General features: G+C 42.7%; 1 protein-coding gene and 1 long non-coding RNA gene across 9 annotated transcripts in view; one reads left to right on the top strand and one right to left on the bottom strand.

The window, feature by feature from the left end:
• Positions 1–7,948: 7,948 nt before the first annotated feature.
• On the bottom strand, positions 7,949–10,970 carry Gm29948. The gene is made up of 2 exons (XR_375854.4): positions 10,720–10,970; positions 7,949–10,130 (listed from the first exon to the last, which is right to left on the bottom strand). It is a non-coding gene; the product is annotated as a predicted gene, 29948 (long non-coding RNA).
• Positions 10,106–20,930, top strand: part of Rprd2 (regulation of nuclear pre-mRNA domain containing 2) — a 59,874-nt gene continuing 49,049 nt past the window's right edge. For 6 of the 8 annotated variants that reach the window (NM_001368179.1, NM_001368178.1, NM_001081293.2 and 3 more), the window contains exon 1: positions 10,897–11,303. In NM_001368179.1, coding sequence (NP_001355108.1) covers positions 11,099–11,303 — 205 coding nt within the window. In that variant the 5' untranslated portion in view covers positions 10,897–11,098. Of the gene's footprint in view, positions 11,304–20,930 lie in introns of all 8 variants that reach the window. The other 2 variants (XM_011240267.3, XM_030252863.1) reach the window with 2 other exon arrangements.

Genomic DNA, 20,930 nt, shown 5'->3' with positions numbered 1-20,930 from the left:
ACTGTACCTGCTGAGTTCATTCCCAGTCCCTAACATAACATCTTGTCGTTGGCAGGTGGTAGGGAGTCAGGCATGGTGGTTTGTGTAGGTCTGTAATCCCAGTACTAAGGAAGCTGCATCAAGCAGATCCCTATAAGGTCAGTGCTGAGCTAGGACTGACTGCAGGACAGCCTGGGCTAGCTCAGATACCCCTGGTATTAGTTACTTTTTTGTTGCTGTGATAAAACACCATGACTAAAGTTTATTTTGGTGTATGATTTCAAAGGAGTTGTGTGTTGAGGAAGGCCTGGACAGATGGACAGAACAGGAAGGTGGTTGACCACATGTCACCTGCACACAGGAAGCAGTGAAGTCTGTAGGGAGAGGGGTAAAGCTAAAACCCTCAAGGCTGGCCCCCAGTGACAGTCTTCCATCTGCAAAGCTCCAAGCCCTAAAGGTTCTATAGTTGCCACCCTCACCTCCAAACAGTGCCACTACTTAAAGGTCAAATGTTCAAATACATAAATCCATGAAGGCATTTCTCATTTGAACCAAAACACTCCCTCAAACACACACACACACCTTAACCCACTTTTGCCATGCATGGTTGTACACACACACCTGTATATCCAGCACTCGGGTCACAGGTAGCAAGAGCAGCAGAATTTGAGGGTAACTCCGGGTTCATTATAAGGCCTTGTCAATAGGAAAAGATTTAGCCCATTTGTCTGTCTTACTAATACATATCCCACCCCTCATGGTAGATAGAGCTACGTTCCTAAACGCATCAAATCCTTTTCCAAAAGATGTGTGGACTTCTGCAAAATACTTGTCTAGAATGTACAGTCTTGGATTTTGGTTTTTGTTTTGTTTTTAATTTATTTTATGCCTATGAGTACACTGTAGCTGTCTTCAGACACACCAGAAGAGGGCATCAGATCCCATTACAGATGGTTGTGAGCCACCACGTGGTTGCTGGGAATTGAACTCAGGCCCTCTGGAAGAGTAGCCAGTGCTCTTAACCGCTGAGCCATCTCTCCAGCCCCAGTCTTGGTTTTTTTTTTTTTTTTTTTGGTTCGTTTGTTCTTTGGTTTTTGTTTTTTTAAGATTTATTTATATATGTAAGTACACAGTAGCTGTCTTCAGACACTCCAGAAGAGGGAGTCAGATCTTGTTATGGATGGTTATGAGTCACCACGTGGTGGCTGGGATTTGAACTCAGGACCTTCAGAAGAGCAATCGGTGTTCTTAACTGCTGAGCCATCTTTCCAGCCAGCCCTGTTTTGTTGTGTTTTTTTTTTAAGATTTTTTTATACGTATGAGTACACTGTATTTGTCTTCAGACACATCAGAAGAGGGCATCGGAACTCATTAGAGATGGTTGTGAGCCACCATGTGGCTGCTGGGAATTGAACTCAGGACTTTAAGTAGAGCAGTCTGTGCTCTTAACCACTGAGCCATCTCTCCAGCCTCGGTTGGAGCCATTTTTGTCACATCCTCAGTAGGCAACATGAAGTAGTGGGATAGGCACAGGCAGTTCTGTACTCCACCAAAGGGACCATCACATAGTCAGATTCTGAGATGAGGAGAATTTATTTATTTATTTATTTATTTTCCCGAGACAGGGTTTCTCTGTGTAGCCCTGGCTGGCCTCAAACTTAGAAAACTGCCTGCCTCTGCCTCCCAAGTGCTGGGATTAAAGGGGTGCACCACCACTGCCTGGCTGAATTTATGCATTTTAAAAAAACATTAATTTTATGTATGAGTGTTCTATTTATATGTACACCTACATGCCAGAAGAGGGCACCAGATCTCGTTATAGATGGTTATGAGCCACTATGTGGTTGCTGGGAATGGAACTCAGGACCTCTGGAAGAGCAACCAGTGCTCTTTACTACTGAGCTGTCTCTCTAGCCCCATATATATATTTTTAAGATCTCACTGTATAGCTCTGGCTAGTTTTGAATTCATAACCCCCTCCCCCACACACACACACTTCTCCCTCCTGAATTAAAAGCATGCTACCATATCCAGGTCTTTCATTTATTTTGAAACAGGGTCTCATTTTGTAGTCTTGGCTGGCCAAGACCTCTGTGTAGATCAGACTGGTACTGAACTTGGAGAATTACCTAATTCTGCTTTCCAAGTCCCAGAATAAAAGGTGTATGTCACATCTGGCTGTTCCCTCCTGTCCCTTTTGAGATAGGGCTCTCTGTTGAAGAAGTAGGATTCTCATGCATCATAGGTCAGACTTGAACTCCCTAGGTCAAGGATCCTCCAGAATTGATCCTCCTGTCTATACTTCCAGTGTTTATGTAGTGCTAGATGTTAAAACCATCCTTAATGAGATCTGACGCCCTCTTCTAGTTCATCTGAAGACAGCTACAGTGTACTTAGGTATAATAATAAATAAAAATTTTTTTTGTTTGTTTTTGTTTTTTTCGAGACAGGGTTTCTCTGTATAGCCCTGGCTGTCCTGGAACTCACTCTGTAGACCAGACTGGCCTTGAACTCAGAAATCCACCTGCCTCTGCCTCCCAAGTGCTGGGATTAAAGGCGTGTACTACCACGCCCAGCTTGTTTTTGAGACAGGGTTTCTCTTGTTTTGTTTTTAAAAGAGAAAAAATGGGGCTGGTGCCATTCTATTACAGGACACACATGATAGAAGGAGAGTATGTTGGTGTAATGTTATAAAAATATCTCTTACATTCTAAGAGATGAACGTTTGCTGGACCTCACAGCTGGAGTTAATAATTCACCTTGAAGTCACTTAAGACTGAAACCTACTTTTAAGAGAAAATCGAAACCATCAACCTTATTTGCCTTGGATTTTTCATGTAATCCACTTTTACATCCTAAGCCAATATGTAGCTGTAAACTTAAACACTCTTCAATGCCCATGACCCGTACGGTGTGTGTATCATTTGCTGAAGATTGAAAGCAATCTTCTAAAATGAATATCCACCATAAATGTTGGAATGCATCATTTGAATATCGGATGATAATAATATGTATAATGTTCTCTGGGTCAGTTGGGGTCTTCGGAGTCAATGGCATAATCACTTGTAAAACTGTTCAAGGTTTCGGTTAAGTGTTTTATATTCATTCCTGTGTGATGCCTTCCATGCTGTTCAATAGAAAGCACAGCTCTTTGGTTAGGGACAGATGTAGAAACACATTTGAAAGACAGCCTTCAGGCAGGTGCAGAGTCAGAGTCATTCAACAGACAGAGGATGGAACATGCAGGGAACGTGAAGCAAAGAATCCAAATTTGGACTCCCTCCTGGTTAAATGACCCCAAGGGGATTTGACTTGTTAGTGCAAAACCAACACATTATTGGTAACTTAAAGTTAATAACTAATGTGTTTAATCCCCCCAGGACAACAATTGCATGAATCCACCCTCACCCACACACAAGCACTTCCTTTCTTTTTTTTTTTTTTTTTTTTTTTTTTTTTTTTTTTTTTTTTTTTTTTGAGACGGTTTCTCTGTAGTCCTGGCTGTCCTGGAGCTCACTCTGTAGACCAGGCTGGCCTTGATCTCAGAGATCCACCTGCCTCTGCCTTCCAAGTGTTGGGACTAAAGGTGTTTGCCAGCACTGCTTGGCTGATAATTTTTTTAAAAATCCTAAAATCCAACCTTTGGGTGATACTGATATGTCCTTTTGGGGGAAAATCAGGGACTGAGGATTGAACCTCAAGCCTTGTGCATGCTAGCAACTACTTTAATAGGTGTATCCCCAGACCTCTTTTCATTTTGAGAAAGTGTCTTAAGTTGCTCATGCTGGCTTTGAACTCACTCTGTAGCCACACTCAGTCTGTAGGTTATGATTATTGATCTTTCTGATAATAAAAAATATAAATAATTTCACTTGAACGAAAACAGAGAAATTGTCTATAGTTGAGTAGTAAAACATTGAGCTCAATGCCCTGGATTTGGATCTGAAAAACCTAGAACTGCACTAAAGAAAAGCAAATATAATAAGGGAAGAAAATATCTTGTATAGAATAATTCTTACTAGAAATTTTTGAGATATGCTAACTGAAAAAAGAAAAAGCTTAAGAGTCCAAGGAAGAAAAAAAGGGCATTTATTACTGAAAGGTTAGGTTGTGGTAATTGGAGAAAGCTTGTATTTAACTTGGTAAGTTACAAGAAGTAACAGTGTTTTAGTTTTATCTGTGTGTGTGTGTGTGTGTGTGTGTGTGTATTCAGGTTCAGGCAAGCTGCGGCTCACTTTTTTTGTTAATTTTTTGAGATGGGAGTCTTGCACCGTGGCCCAGGCTGGCCTGGAATTTTTAGTATCTCAAGCCTTGGAATTATGTGTGCGTACCAATATACCTAGCTGGGTTTTATTTCTGAATAGAGTTTAGGGATGCATCTGGTACAGGTGTATAAACCAAAGACATTGAATTGAGAGGCTGTGATGAATAATTTTCATCGTCAACTTGACTGGGCTTGAAATCATCCAAAAGACAGCCCTCTGGGAGTGTTTGTGATGGCATCTCTGGGTTTGCTAAGGGAAGACATGCAGGGCATGTGCACCACCACATGGCTTTGAGCTTCCAGAGTGAATAAAAGAAGCCAAGTGGAAACAATATGAACACCGGTAGGCATCCCTCTGGCCCTTGACTGCAGAAGTAGCAATGCAACCAGCATCTCCATGCCTTCCAGCAATGCTGGGGTTTAACCTCAAACTGAGACAATACAAACCCTGCTTTATGGGTAGTCAGTGGTTCTGTAACTTAGTTGGCTAAAGCACCTTATCTTGTAAAGATAATGGTAGTCTCAGAAGGCACGAGGATTAGTGCTAAAGAATTTAGAGAGTCTGAGGCTTGATAAGTAGAGAGAAAGAGTGGATTCAAAACTGGGAACCAGGTGTGGTGTGTGCCTGTAAAGCCGGTACTAGGGAGTCTGTGAGGCGCTCAGAAGACATGCAAGGTTGTCCAGGCCTAAGAAGTTTGAGGTCAGCATAGGCTGCATGAGAGGTTGTTTCAAACAACACCAATAAAAGGATTTTAAATCTTAATATAGCTTAAATCTTAATATAGCTAATAAACCACATCTTTAGAAAAGAATGGGAGAGGAGTCAAAAGGAAATGAGTTTTAAGATTTAAGTGGGCATTCCTTTGACCAAAGCACTCTGGAGGCAGAGGCAGACAGTCTCTGAATTCTAGGCCAGCTTGATCTACAAATAAAGTCCAAGACAGCCTGGACTCACAGAAAAGCCCTGTCTCAAAAAACCATATCTGGGCAAGGTTTGATTACACAGATTTTTAATTCCAGCCTTGAGAGACAGAGGTGGTCTACAGTTCCAGTAGAGCCAAGGCTACAAAGTGAGGCCCTGTTTCAAAATAAAAGCAGAAAATTTAAATGGACTTGGGGTATAGATTAGGTAAGGTTATGGCTTTTATCCCAAGAACATAAAGAATTAAAAGAAAAAAAAAAAAAAAAGGCAGGTGAATTTCTGAGTTCAAGGCCAGCCTGGTCTACAGAGTGAGTTCCAGGACAGGCAGGGCTACACAGAGAAACACTGTCTCGAAAAACAAACCAAAAAAAAAAAAAAAAAAAAAAAGAGAGAGTGAGTACTGGCTGCACTTCCTGAGACTAGAGTTCAGTTAAATAGCATCCAAACCTCCTCTTGCCTCCAATGGTCTGTCTGTCTGTCTGTCTGTCTCTCTTTCTCACACACACACACACACACACACACCTTAAAAACTTTTGAAATTGGCTTATGTCATCAAGCCTTCCCCTATGTTAAACACTTTTCTAAGCACTCTACATGCACCAACTCATCTAATTATTAGGACAAATTGGAGAGGTTTTGAAAAGATTCCTGTACAGTGAAACCCTGTCTCAAAAAACAAACAAACAAAAATGTTCCTGGGGCCTGGAGAGATGGCTCAGTGGTTAAGAATGCTGGCTCCTCTCCCAGAGGTTTTGAGTTCAATTCCCAGCACCTACATGGTAGCTCATGACCATCTATCTATAAAATGATTTGATGCCCACTTCTGGCATGTCATTCCTATATTAAAAAAAAAAATTCTGGAGCAGGCTGTGGTGGCGCATGCCTTTAATCCCAGCACTCAGGAGGCAGAGGCAGGCAGATTTCTTTTTTTTTTTTTTTTAATTTTTTTTTAAAGATTTATTTATTTATTATATGTAAATACACTGTAGCTGTCTTCAGACACTCCAGAAGAGGGAGTCAGATCTTGCTACAGATGGTTGTGAGCCACCACGTGGTTGCTGGGATTTGAACTCTGGACCTTCGGAAGAGCAGTCGGGTGCTCTTACACACTGAGCCATCTCACCAGCCCAGCAGGCGGATTTCTGAGTTCGAGGCTAGCCTGGTCTACAGCGTGAGTTCCAGCACTGGCTGCTCTTACAGAGGACCAATACCCAGAGGCTCCCAAGCATCTGATTCTTACCTCCGAGGGCACCTGGCACACGAGTGATACACAGACACACTCGCACACACACATACACACACGCACGGGCAAGACATTCATACACACACATAAAATCTAATTAAAAATTAAAAACAAAACAAACAAAAAACCTAGCCCTCGCCGGGCAGTGATGTCACACACCTTTAATCCCAGCACTGGGGAGGCAGAAGCAGGCGGATTTCTGAGTTCGAGGCCAGCCTGGTCTACAAAGTGAGTTCCAGGACAGCCAGGGCTACACAAAGAAACCCTGTCTCAAAAAAAAACAAAAATCCCCAGAACAAAATTTCTGAAACCTCAGCTGCCAGTGAAAACACCTGAATTTCTGGCTGTTCTGGAATTCACTATGTAGACTAGGTTGGCCTCGACCTCTCAAAGATCTGTCTACCTCTGCCTTCTGAGTACTGAGATTAAAGGCATATACCACCATGCCTGGGCAAGCAGTCTGATATTTAGATATCTTGTGTGGGAGTCTGTGTGAGAAAGCTGTGAATATACTGTGAACCGTGGATGGCAGAGTGCAGAATGTTCTTCCCACGAGGTGGCCTTCTAGAAAGAATTGCATAAGCTGTGATAAGTGAATGCACTTGAAAGTCAGTACATGAAGGGGATGCCTGGCATGTCCACAATCTCTGCACAGGAAAGGCAAATCCTGGGAGGAATAGTCTTGACTCTTCACAGGACCAAAGATAAGACATAACATCAGGTGTATTCCCTTGCTGTCCTGTATTCATGTAGGCTAATGGTAAACATCACCTCACTTTAAAAAAAAAAATGGGACGTGCTTTGTTTACACTACTCTTGAGCTCTACAGTCTTGCTCTGAATCCATTACACCACCAGAAAAATGGAATGCTTAAGACCACAAATGGCAGTGGCAAAGCATTCAGTAAATCCCATCGTTCATGAAATGTGAGGTGCGTGTTTCTCTTTAAAGCCCAGCCCAGGTTTACACACTTCCAAGCCAGGCAAGACTACACAGTGAGACTTTTCTTTGTTTGTTTGTTTGTTTGTTTGTTTTTGCTTGTTTTGTTTTTCGAGACAGGGTTTCTCTGTAGTCCTGGCTGTCCTGGAACTCTCTGTAGCCCAGGCTGCAACTCAGAAATCCGCCTGCCTCTGCCTTCCAAGTGCTGGGATTAAAGGCATGCACCACCACTGCCCAGCACAATTAGACTATTTCTTTGGGAAGAAAAAAAAAAAAAAAAAAGAAAAAAGGCGAGCCAGGTGTGGCAGCTAGAGTCTAAATCCAGAAGCCCAGCTTCTATAGGGTAGAGATAGGAGGATGGCTGGAGCTTGCTGGCCACAGGCAAAACAACAAGGGATAAAACAGCAAGATCTGTGAAGTCCTCCCCTTGCATGTAAGAGTAAATGAACACAGACATAGACAGACATACCTGCCCCAAAAATGATCCCCCCCCCCATTAAAAGAGTTTGCTTACTGTTTCATTTAAAGATGGTTAGAATTTACCGAAGGCTGGCTATTGCTCAACCAAATCAAAATGGAGTCACATTAAAGGCCTACGTGATCAAGTGAAACTTGTTTATTTTAATCTCCCAAGAAACCAGTAAAGAGGTAAGAGTGAAATCTCCAAGCAGGTCATTTTCAGCTGGTATGATAAGGAAGTCCTGCTTTTAACCTTGGAAGGAAAATAACTTGAAAACAATCTGCTGTTAGTTGTTCCTTCTTTCCACAGCTCTTTTCTATTTGGAATACCAAACTTCCATTCAGCTCATCAGAATGTTCATTGCAGAGAATGAGAACTTGATTGTAGGATCATTAAGGTCTTTAAAAGTGTTGTAAAATTTAAAACAAGATTTATTAATAAATATGTATATGAGTACACTGTAGCTATACAGATGGCTGTGAGCCTTCATGTGGTTGTTGGAAACTGAATTTTAGGACCTCTGTCTATGGTGATTCCGTGTGTGAGCTAAGTGTGTCTGGAACAGGATCAAGCTGGCTTTCCTTATTGAGGAGCAGAAAATTGTGGTGAAAGCACAAGTACAGAGTCAGAAAGCAAAATAAATATGCAGCTTTTTATAAGTAATAAAAATCAAAGCTTGGAAGAAAGAAAGAGAATCCAAAGTGCAGACAGGCTTTTAAATCTCAGCACTTTGGCAGGGCAGTAGTGGCTCACACCTTTAATTTCAGCGCTTGGGAGACAGAGGCAGGTGGATTTCCGAGTTCAAGGCCAGCCTGGTCTACAGAGTTCCAGGACAGCCAAGACTGCACAGAGAAACCCTGTCTCGGAAAACCAAAACAAACAAACAAACAACAACAACAAAAAACCCACCTCAGCACTTGGAAGGCAAGGAGATAGGATCTCCTGAATTGGAGGCCAGACTCTACAGAGCAAGTTTCAGGATAGCCAGGGCTACACAGAGAAACTTTAGCTCAAAAGAAACAAAAACAAACCCAAAGTCAGTACAGTGGCTTTCAATGCCCTACATGAGCCCTCTTTGCTTCTCACCTCTTCTGTCTCTTATCTTAGTGGCTTTCTCATCCTCTGCCAGTCACACTGGCTTCCTTCTTCTTCCTCTAAAATGTTTCAACAGTCCTGGTTTAGGGACTCAGCACTTGGTGTTCTTTTGCCAGCTCTTCTTCCCTCCCCTCATATGTGCTTGGTTGCTTTTTTCTCAATCTCTTTTTAAAAACTGGATCACACCATTATTCATATACACAGTCTTTCTCCTTTAATCTTACTCCATACCTCTTTATGACTCCTTACTCCCTGACACATGCTTGTGGTTTGGTCCTGATACCAAATCAAGGCGGAGTAATTTTTGTCTGCTTTGCCATCATTTCCCTAATCCTAAAACAGTTCTTGGCACAGAGATATTAATTTTAAATGATGAAACAGGCTCCTTGCCTCAAAAACCTTTCCGTTGAGTTGGCATAATTAAAATGAAGTTCCTGTGTTCAATAGGAATACATGAACGTCCAATCTTCTCAAAAGATTCACACAGGCAGATGAGAATGTAATGGTTAATTTTTTAAAAAGATTTTCTTTATTATTATATCTAAGTACACTGTAGCTGTCTTCAGACACACCAGAGAGGGCGTCAGATCTTATTAAGGATGATTGTGAGCCACCATGTGGTTGCTGGGATTTTAACTCAGGACCTTTGGAAGAGCAGTCAGTGCTCCTACGTGCTGAGCCATCTCTCCAGCCCATAATGGTTAATTTGAGGCTGTGCTAATAAACACAATACTCAAGACTCTTGTAAACTGTAACGCACAGGGCAGTGGTGGTGCACGTCTTTAATCCCAGCACTTGGGAGGCAGAGGCAGGTGGATTTCTGAGTTCGAGGCCAGCCTGGTCTACAGAGTGAGTTCCAGGACGGCCAGGGCTACACAGAAAAACCTTGTCTCGAAAAAACAAAAACAAACCTATAACGCATTACGAAATTGTGATGTTACTACCTAGCAAAGAAGCCACACCTTGTCAATTACTCTTTCCTCGCTTCGAAGACTTTTCAGAGAAATTTTCGTTTAACTTTTATTCCCTCTTTCTAGAATGCAGTCGGTCGGCTGGCTGTGAACGGTGTCATCGCAGTCGGGCGTGTAGCATAGGTTAGTCAAGGAGTGCCTAGAGAACAGCTAACAGGGCCTGACGCATGCGCGTCTTCCCCCACTCCGCAAGACGTGCCAGCCATTTTGTCGCGTGTAGGTCCCCGATGGCGGGGTGGCAGGGAACGCAGCTGCAGCTGTCAAAAACAGTAGCCACAGAACGGTGGGCATTTCCCATCCTAGTGTGAATTAAAGGCTCCCAGGGAGCAACCCCGCCATGAAGCCAAAAGCAGGGCCGAGCACTGAACTGGGGTCTAGTAACGTCCTAGGCTCCGGAGCGCCTCAATCCTGCCTCCCCAGGTTTTCCTCCCAACCCGCTAGGCGCAGACCTAACGCGCAGGCGCACAGAGAGACGCAGCGCCTCCTCCGCCTTCAGGTCCCGACGCGCTTCTCCGACCCCCTTCCCTGATTGGTCGAATCGCAGCGCCATCACGCCCCCTCGGCCCCCGTGCTCAAGATTGAGGAGGAAGCGGAGGGGCGGGGCTTCCGTGCGCGTGCGCATTTCTTCTGCTGGTCTATTGCTGCTATTGCGTTGCAAAAAAAAAAAAAAAAAAGAAAAAAGAAAAAAAAAAAAAAGAAAAGAAAAAAAAAAAAAGAAAGAAAATTTTCTGCCTAGGTAGCTTTGGGCCTTTCCTGTGGTAGAAAATCTAAAGGCAAAGCTCTCTGCAGCCGAAGGGACGGCGGAGTAGCGTTTCGTCTTCGGTACCAAGGCCGCCCTGGGCTCACCGGAATTTGGCCAACGGGATGAGGGAAGGGCCTTAAGAGTTGAGGAGCGTAGAGGCTAAAAGCCTTAGTTGTCGGCGCCGTCGCAGGTTCTGTCTCCTCCGTAGTCGTCTCCCGACTCCCGGTTTAAACACCACCCCCGAGCCATACTGACAGTCCTCCGCGGCCGCGGCCCCTCCTCGCAGCGTGTGGGAGCCGCCAGCGCGCCCAGCAGCTAGCCCTCCTGCCGCCAGAGGAGCCTAGCGCGTGCAGCGTCCCCACCCCCTGGCCGCCCTCCCCTCCTGCTGCTTTCACGCACTCGCACTGATTGTTTTGCCCGCTCCCGCCGCCGCCGCCGCCGCCGCCGCCAGAGGACCAGAGGCGCTTGTGCAAACCGGGGAAGATGGCGGCCGGCGGCGGCGGAGGCAGCAGTAAGGCCTCCTCCTCGTCGGCCTCGTCCGCAGGGGCCCTGGAGTCTTCGTTGGATCGAAAATTCCAGTCGGTGACCAACACCATGGAATCCATTCAAGGCTTGTCGTCCTGGTGTATAGAAAACAAGAAACACCACAGTACAATCGTCTACCATTGGATGAAGTGGCTCCGGAGATGTGAGTGTGGGGGCGACTAGGAAGGGGGAGGCTGGAGAGATGGAGAAAATGCGGCCCCCAAAACACTCTGGGGTTTGCCCACCGAGCTGCTGCATTCAGTTGGGGTTCACATTAAAGATCGGGCGCGAGTGTTCCCTAGCCCAGACTCCATCCTAGGCACGGTTGCCCTGCTCTGCAGGGGGCTCATTGCTTGGAATTTTTCAGCCTCACATTTGGCGTGACCTTGGGCCGTTGGGCCTAGACCCGTAGAGATTTTCGCGTTTCCTTCCGAGCCCTGGAAGGTGTGTTGTTGATTATCCTGAACCTTCACGGAAATGGTCGCGTCCGTTTATTTCTTACAGGCCTTGACGTGTTAATGATCTCTGGGTTTCCTGTTGGCTAGTCAAGCCATGGTTTAAGCTGTCCACTTCCCTGAAATATGTTAGACCAGGCAGTGTTTTCCGCCGACGTGAAACTTGGGATATGTCTAGAAAGGGGCCTTCTCTTGATGACTGTGGGTGAAACTTGGCGTGTGTTTTAAGGAGGCTTTCCCTGGATGAATGTGAAGCAATAGGAACTCTACAGAGCTGTGAGGCGACCACCTGTTTTCCTTTTACCTGTGTTTGCAACACTAAAATACAGACCACGGGATACTGACGAGACACAACTGCGAGACTGTAATCATCATTGGTACCGAAGTATAAAATATATCCGGCCACTTTTTAATCTCCTGAAGCACACTTTACAGAATTGAGTTTGTTTGCATAGGCAATCAAAATGGGAAATGTGAATTTTAAAATATATTTATCTGTTTTAGATATAACCCCCATCTCAAGTATACTTTTTTTTTTCAACCTGTGTGGTTCTCCCCACAACACTGCTTTAATACAGAAAAGAGGTCTTCTAAAATATGAATTGTTAAACTGGGCGTGGTGGCCCATGTCGTTTCAGAGGCTGAGGCAGGAGGATTGCTGAAAGTTTGAGGCCAGCTTGTTCTACCCAGTAAATTTTAAGCAATTATAACCCCAACTCCATACATATTTATTCAAGTTGTTTGCTTCCTATCTATATAGCCTCTTGCCAGTGGTACTCAGTTAACAGTTTTCTTATTCCATGTCTGTCTTCGCTTCTATAATATTTTTTGAGTTTACTTGTTAGTGAACAAGTGGATAAAACTTCAAAATTATAGGCCCCAAATTTAAAATCTTTTGTATTTAAGACAGTTGTTCTGTGGTTCTTTGAAATATACTGTTGAGAAGGATATTCGAGAGAAAGGACAGGATTAGCTAGTCTTTTTTATTATTATTATTATTATCATTTTGGTCTTTTGAGACAGGGTTTCTCTGTATAGCCCTGGCTGTCCTGGAACTCACTCTGTAGACCAGGCTGGCCTCGAACTCAGAAATCCACCTGCCTCTGCCTCCCGAGTGCTGGGATCAAAGGCGTGCGCCACCACACCCGGCTTAGTCTTTATTTATTATTGTCAGATTTTTTGTTTGTTTGTTTACTTCTTGCCAAGAGGTTAAACTAGAATCTGCAATATCTGTCACCTTCAAAGACTCACATATTATGTATCTGCCACATGCCAGCCATTTCCTTAGTCCTTCTAATATACTTTATAGTCTGTTGAATTGCATATGAGGAACCTAGGGCTCAGAAATGTCAGGTTGCGAAAGGTTACTCAGTAAAGCGATGTGGTTAAGGTTGGGCTCTGTTGTTAGCTTTGTGAGATGGTGCTTGGTGTATTGAGTGTATCAGTGTAGTAAGCAGTGCTGATGTGGGGACATCTTCCACCGTTTTAAATCATTTTACCAAACTATGAAGCATTTTTACATTCCTTACTGTTGGTCTCCAGTGTTTTAACCCTGTGGTTATATATTTTCAAGAATAAGTTGGCCCCTATCTCTGCGTTGTGGGATCACAAGTGACAATTACACTTTTTTTTTTCTAGTCAGGCATAATGAGAAATGCTAGGACCAGAATTTTCCCTGTCTTTGTTGTTGTTTGTGTCTGAGTTTATTTCCTTTGTTGGTACTAAGAGTAGGAGGGTAATTTTTTTATCTGAAAAGTGGATTCTACATAATTTAAATGAAGTGAAATGTATTTGACTTTTTAAAGCCTGCTATCAGTTTCATAGTGGAGTGAAACTTAAACTTTCTAAAATGGCTAAGAATAATTTGTGGACATTTGTGTTTACAGGTGATAAATATCTACCTCAGGAATAAAGCCAGAGTGGTGAAGGCTAGGATGCAAATGGCTGTTGTATTAGGCCAGTATTTTCACCTAATGTTTAGACCTTCACAGAGTTGCTAAGTTTGCTCAAGCATTCCCAGTCTTTCTGTCCATTTCCCTGAGGCTACTCTTGCTTCTTCCTTTTCCTATGACATCCATTATTTAGTCATTTAGGTCTTGGTTAAATGTAAGTGACTGTACTAGAGATATCAGGAGATGTTTTCTTTTTTGTTTGTTTGTTTGGAGACAGGGTTTCTCTGTATAGTTCTGGCTGTCCTGGAACTCACTCTGTAAACCAGGCTGGCCTCGAACTCAGAACTCAGAAATTCGCCTGCCTCTGCCTCCCAAGTGCTGGGATGAAAGGCATGCACCACCACTCCTGGCAGGAGATGTTTTCTTTCTGTTATTTTGTGGTATATCTAATTCTGTGCAAACACCACCATTGAGCTACACCACCAGAGGGGTTTTCGTTGAATTATGGTGTGTAATACTAGTAACGGGCTTTTTATTCATTGTAAAGGAAAGCCTTTAATGAGCAAGCATGCTTCCTGAAGATGCATTCCATAGGCAGGCTCCGCTGGTTTCATCTAGGCATGTCTGTAACAGTCATTAGCTTCTGTCAGTCTGGGTTACCCTGACTGGTTTGGTATTTAGTATGTAGCCCACATTAGGCTTCAGCCCAAGCATCTTCCTCTCAGCCTTCCTGTTGCTCGCCTTGTAGCTATTCACTGCTTATTCGGCAGCCATGATTTTCTCAAGTGGTCTTTCTATGGTATGAACAGATATTATGCCTCTACTATCTATCTATGTATCCATCCATCCATCCATCCATTTAGAGACAGGGTCCCTCTGTAGTCCTGGCTTTCCTTGAACTTGTTATATAGACCAGGCTGGTGAATTAAAAGAGATGAGACTATTTCTGCCTTCCGAGTGCTGGGTTAAAGATACCGGCTGCCATGCCCAGCTCATGCTTCTACTTTCTAACCTTTCAGTGATCTCCTGTTGTAGTAGGGTTAGGTTATACCTTTTTGTACTGTGGTCTCTTCAAGAGCCTGTCTTACCTGTACTGCCTGCTTCTCAGGCTTCTTCAGAATCTGCCACCTTCTCACTAGATCTCATCGCAAACGTTCCCTCCTCAGGATGGCCTTCTCTGATTACCTTCAATTGCTTTTATATCTTTTTTTTTTTTTTTTGGTTTTTTGGGACAGAATTTCTCTGTATAGCCCTGGCTGTCCTGGAACTCACTCTGTAGACCAGGCTGGCCTCGAACTCAGAAATCCGCCTGCCTCTGCCTCCCAAGTGCTGGCATTAAAGGCGTGTGCCACCATTGCCCGGCATATCTTCCCTTTCTTGTTTTCCTCCCCCCCCCCCCCCCCCAAGACAGGGTCTTACTATGTAGCTTTCTGGCTGTCCAGGAACTCACTATGTAGACCAGGGTGTCCTAAAACTCAAAGATACGGCTCCTCTACCTCCTGTGTGATGGGATTAAAGGTGTGCTCCACCATACCAGACAGACATCTTTTATTTTATTTTTTTTTCCCAGCACGATAAATTACTGTATTGATTTGTCATGTCTTTATTGCTTGTTTATCTCAAATGTCAGGTTGTGTCTTGTTTACCTCTCTATCCTAAACCACGTGATACAGATCAGTAACTATTTGCCAAAATAATGTTGTAAAATGGCTAATAAAATTCTTGTTTCTGGCTTGGTGGCACATATCTGCAGTTGTGGCAGGCACTTGGGATTCTGAGGCAGAAGGAGTATAAGTTTGAAGCCAACCTGGGCTATTCTGTCATAAACTCCCACCCCAAAAATCTTGAACAATTTTTTTAAATTCCTTTTAATGAAAATATTTATAATTTAGTGAAACTGTGGGGATTGCTTGTCTGCTGTTTCAGGATATGGCTTTAAAAGGAGTTATGTGTAATTTAACCAGGTTATCTTTTTCATACTTCACTTTTCTCTCCCAATTTTAGTGTAAAACAAAGTCAGCATAGGAAGGTAGAAGAATCCAGGCTTTAGGTTTAGAGTTAGGCTGAGGTCTTGGCCCATTTCTTCATCCTGGGTGTGCTATGCATAGAACTCAATGCTAGGGTGGGAGCACGGTGCTCTAGTAGAGTTTATGACCTGGGTTTAAGGAGAGAATGCGTGGATCTTAGTATATATAGAGTTAACCTACAGAAATGTTAATTGTTTACTACGGAGACCCTGAACATTCAGCAGAGTTCCAGGAAAGCTCTGCTTAGAGTCCAGGGCTGGGGTCACCCAGTCAGTGAGAGAGAACTGGATCAGCTTCTCAGTAAGTTAGGAGGTGCTCTGAACAACCAGCGGAACAGAATAAAGATGCTGTATCCCGAAACCTCTATTTCTTTTTGTTTTGTTTTGTTTTTTTGAGACAGGGTTTCTCTGTGTAGCTCTGGCTGTCCTGGAACTCACTTTGTAGACCAGGCTGGCCTTGAACTCAGAAATCTGCCTGCCTCTGCTGGGATTAAAGGCGTGCACCACCACGAGTGATTCATTTTTATTTTAAATTATATGTATATGTCTGTCTAGGGGTATGTGGGTTGGAGCCCCTAGAACTGGAATTTGAATGTCTGGTATGGGTGCTGGGAACTGAACTCAGGTCCTCTGTAAGAGCAGTATACACTCTTAGCCAATGAATCATCTCTCTGACCCTGCCCTGTCTTGTTTCTAACCTCTGAGGGGTGTGATGTGTTGTAGGAAGCAGTGTGAGGATTTAAATGAGCTCCTACAGGAAAGTAGAAGCCTAATTAAGTCTGTAAGCTACAAAATTTCTTAAGGCTCCATGTAGCTATTAAAAATATTCTTTTGGATTTATTTGTTTTAGGGAAGGGGACACACCCATGCCACAGGGCATGTATGGTCAGGGGACAATTTCTTCCTCCGCCTTGCGGGTTCCAGGGATGGATCTCAGATCAACAGTTTTGATAGCTGATTCCTTTCCCACTTGAGCAATCACCCTGGCCATTTCTTCAACTATTTTTAGTTAAATTTACAAAAAATAGGCACCGAGGTATGGTGGTGCTTCCCTGTAATCCCAGCATCCAGGAAGCAGAGGTGGGAGTAAAGCAGAGCCTGTCCACAGGACACACAAGAGAGGAGGAGAAGGGGACAGACAAGGAGACCCCTTTCTGTTCAGTTCAGTGGTCTTTATACAGACTTCAGCATGCACAGCTAACACTTTTTGTTGTTGTTTGCTTACTTGCTTTTGGACTATGTAGCCCAATCTAGCCTGGAGTCATAGTTACTGCCTTTGATCTATGGGATGGTTTCTCAGTTTTCAGTTGAGGTTCTAGAGTAGACCATGAAGCTGGTATGATTTTATAATTGTCTTTGATTGAGTGTTTCCTATGTCTCATGCTCTGTTCTAAGAAGCATTTTACACATACTAACTCAGAATGAGATACTAATCCTCAGAATAATTTTTAAATTCTTTTCTCATATATTACATTCCTACCTCTATTTTCCCTTCCTTCTCTCCTCCCAGTTCCACCTCCTCTCTCCCCCAGTTCCACTTTTCCTTATTTCCCTTCAGAAAAGGAAAGGGTACGCCTCCCACAGATATCAACCAAACATGGCATATCGAGTTGTAATACAACTAGGCACATCCCCTCACATTAAGGCTGGACAAAGCAACCCAGTAGGAGGAAAGGGGTACTAAAATCAGGCAAAGGAGTCAGAGAGAACCCCTGCTCCTACTGTTAAGAGTTGGAATAATTCTTAAAAGTAGGTGTTATTATGAGATCCACTTTACATTTGAGAAAATAGGAACAGAGAGGTGATGTAGTTTGCCCCTGGTTACATAGCTAATAGGTATGTAAACTAGAGTTAAAGTAGGCATTTTCAGCCACTATATATATTATGTAGCCTTTCTTACTGGTACAGTCTATCTATCTATCTTTCACTCTCTGTCTCTCTCTCTTTTCTTTCTTTCAAGATTTATTTATTTATTTATTGTGTACAGTGTTTTGTCTGCATATATGCCTGCACACCAGGAAAGGGTGCCAGATCTCATTACAGATGGCTGTGAGCCACCATGTGGTTGCTGGGAATTGAACTCAGGACCTCTGGAAGAGCAGTCAGCGCTTTCAACCTCTGAGCCATCTCTCCAGCCCCATACAATATTTCTATAATGCAGAAAACTTCTGATAATTTGCTTATCATTCAAGTCTAGGCCATGTAGATTAGCCAGAATGTTGAGTTATTGTTTCTTGTATTTTAGTCTTTTAGGGCTTCATGTGCTTCAGCCCGGCCTTGCATTTCTTATTTTCCTGCTTCCAATGTTGGCATTACAGGTGTGTGCTATGCCTAACCTTAAAACAACAAAACCCAGGGTGTTGTTGGCTGTCATGAAACTTACTATGAAGACCTGGAGGCTACACTTACTTAGAGATCCTCCCGCCTCAGCCTCCTGAGTGCTGAGTGCACACTTGCACCACCACACCCTAAGAACCTAAATTGTACATACTTGTGTTCTTACTGTATAGTTATATATTTATATTGTATATAATGTTCAAACCAAGGTGAATGTTATTTTCTCAGACACTGTTTCTTTGTGGAGAATGTTGAAATTTTAATTTTTGTTTTATGTATATGAGTGTTTTCCCTGCGTGTGTGCGTGCGCGTGTGTGTGTGTGTGTGTGTGTGTGTGTGTGTGTGTACACCACTTGAAGGCCTGGTGCTTGCCTAGCCAAAAAGTGTTGGATCCTGTAGAACTGGATACAGGTGGTTGTGAGCTGCCATGTGGGTGATGGTATCATATTTTTGTTGTTGTTTGCTTGCTTGTTTGTTTGCTTGCTTGCTTCTTTGACTGTGTAGCCCAAACTAGCCTGGAGTCACAGTATTGTCTTTGAGCTATGCAGTGATTTCTTAGTTTAAACTTCAGGTTCCAAAGTAGACCTTACAGAGGAACCCAGGACCCTCTTTCTAGCCTTGAAAGTTTTTAGTGTTTGTTTTTTTATTCCCCCACTGTGATAAAAATAATTATTTAATGTTTTGAAAATCATGTTTGTTTTTAATCTAATGAAATAAGAAAAACAAGTTGAACATATTTAAGCTGAGTACTAAATAAAAGCCTCTCTGAATGTGACGTTCATTTACAGTAAATAATAAAAGGAAGTCTTGGTCACATAATGTTTGGAGTGCATGCTGGTCGGTAGGGAGTTCAGGCTGTAATCACATATATTTTGTGGAGTAAAAGTGCTTGGGATTGTGCCTAGAATCTTGAGGTGCCAGTCCTGTGGTCTGTGGTACCACTGAGCTAACTCAGGCGGCCAGCTTACCTCTGGTTATGATACTTATCTTATCAAAGATCCAGGACCACTTTCAGCAGGTCTGGTTTCTGAAAGGTGGCTCTTCCCTTAACTATTTACGTTATTTGTAATCTATATGTTGTAGCAGGTATCCAGGCTAGATTTGAAGGATACAGCAGTACTACATAGATACACAGAGTTTATGTGAGTCATACAGGTAAAGCAAATACTGCACTCAACTTTGTTATGAAAACTTTCTGTGTTTTGAGATGGAGTGTTGTCTGGGCTTTGTTCTGCTCAAGATCCGCTTATCTTAGCTTCCTAAGTAGCTAGACTGAGAGGAGTGGCCACAGCATCCAGCTGCAAGGTACATCAAGTCACTTCACTCTATATCTACTTTCCCAATAATTATTTCCAGTGTATTTAAAATTATAAATAACTGTACACATTTGTTTGGTATAGTGTGATATATTTGTATATAAAGATTTTATTTATATGTGTTTGAGTATTTGTCTACATGTGTGCATTTGTACCACATGTTTGCCTGTTATCTGTGGAGGCCAGACAAGGACAAGGATCTCCTGAAATTGGAATTACAGATGTTTGTGAGCTACCATATGGATGCTGGGACCTCTCATCAAAGGTCTTAATAGGAACTTGAAGGACTTTGGATTTTGCTTTTTGTTTTTATTGTTGTTGCCTTTGTTTTTGTTTTAAACAGTCTCTCGTGTAACCTAGGCTGGCCTCACACTTACCTTGTAGCTGAGCATGACTTTGAATTTCTGATCCTCTTGCATCCAAGTCCTGAGTGGTGATTGCAGTCATATACCACTGTGTCCAATCTATGTGCTGCTGAGGATTGAACCCTCGGCCTTGTGAATTCTACAAATCCTCTATGAATTGAGCCATATCCTTAGCCTAGGACTTTTATACTTAAAGCCATTGAGCAGAGGAGGATCATCTGATTTATGATAGTGTGTGTTTGTGTAATTGATTGAACCAACCAAGAGCTGAATATATGCTGATGTTCATTTGTTTTTTAAGACAGAGTCTTACGTAGCCCCTTGTTTTTCTTCTTTTTTTTTTTTAAGATTTATTTATTTTATGTAAATGAGCAAACTGTAGCTGTACTGATGGTTGTGAGCCTTCATGTGGTTGCTGGGAATTTGAATTCAGGACCTCTGCTCGCTCCAGCCAACTCCGCTTGCTCTGGCTGGTCTACATAGCCCTTTCTAAGCTTAAAGATCTTTCTGCCTCCCAAGTGCTAGGATTTACTGCTGTGTGACTGTGATAGAATGTAGGATATCATGAATGCTACACAAGCATTCTACAAACTGAGCTGTAGGTGCTGGAGAGATGGCTCAGCAGTTAAGAGTACTTGTTGCTCTTGCAGAGGACATGGCTTCGGTTCCCAGTACCTCACATTGTAGCTTACAACCATTAATAATAACTTCAGTTCAAGGGGCTCCAACAGCCTCTTCTGGCTTACATAAGCATCAGGCACATGTTGCACACACATATACATGCAGGTAAAATACTCACAACACATAGAATAAAATCTAACAATCTGAGCTATATCACTTGTCCCTGATTTAAGTATGTGAAAGATTATTCTGGTTGCTGCAGAAACAAGGACACTAGTTAGATGACCACTGTAATCTGTGTACAATGTTAGCGGCTTGGACTAACCTTGTGTTTTCCAGGTAGATCTAACCAGATCTTTATATTAATTAATATTGTGTCATATAGCCCAGTCTGGCCTTGAATTCACTATGTAATTCAGGCTGGCCTCAAATTTAACAGCATTCTTCCTGTCTCAGCTTTCTGAATGCAGAATTTGAAATGCAGAGTCATGACACCTGCCAACAAGATTTACTTTTATAGTTATATATTCATTATAAGGAATGATAAATTTCATAAAAATCATTCCATACAGGGATATTGCATAGTGTTGGATGGATTCGATCTGGGGTAAGGAGAGTAATTTGAAATGTCTTTGAGTTTTGCCTCAGTGACTACAAAGAATTAGTGGTTACTGGTGAAGGTTGCAAATGGAACAGATTTTGAAAGATATATTAGAAATTTAGTTTTGAATATGTTAAATTTGTGGATGTCTGCTTTTTAAGATACCTCGAGATACAA

This window comes from Mus musculus, chromosome 3 (assembly GCF_000001635.26).
Source record: "Mus musculus strain C57BL/6J chromosome 3, GRCm38.p6 C57BL/6J".
In the NCBI taxonomy this organism is placed as follows: Eukaryota; Metazoa; Chordata; class Mammalia; order Rodentia; family Muridae; genus Mus; species Mus musculus.
This window is presented reverse-complemented; position numbering and strand designations above follow the sequence as displayed.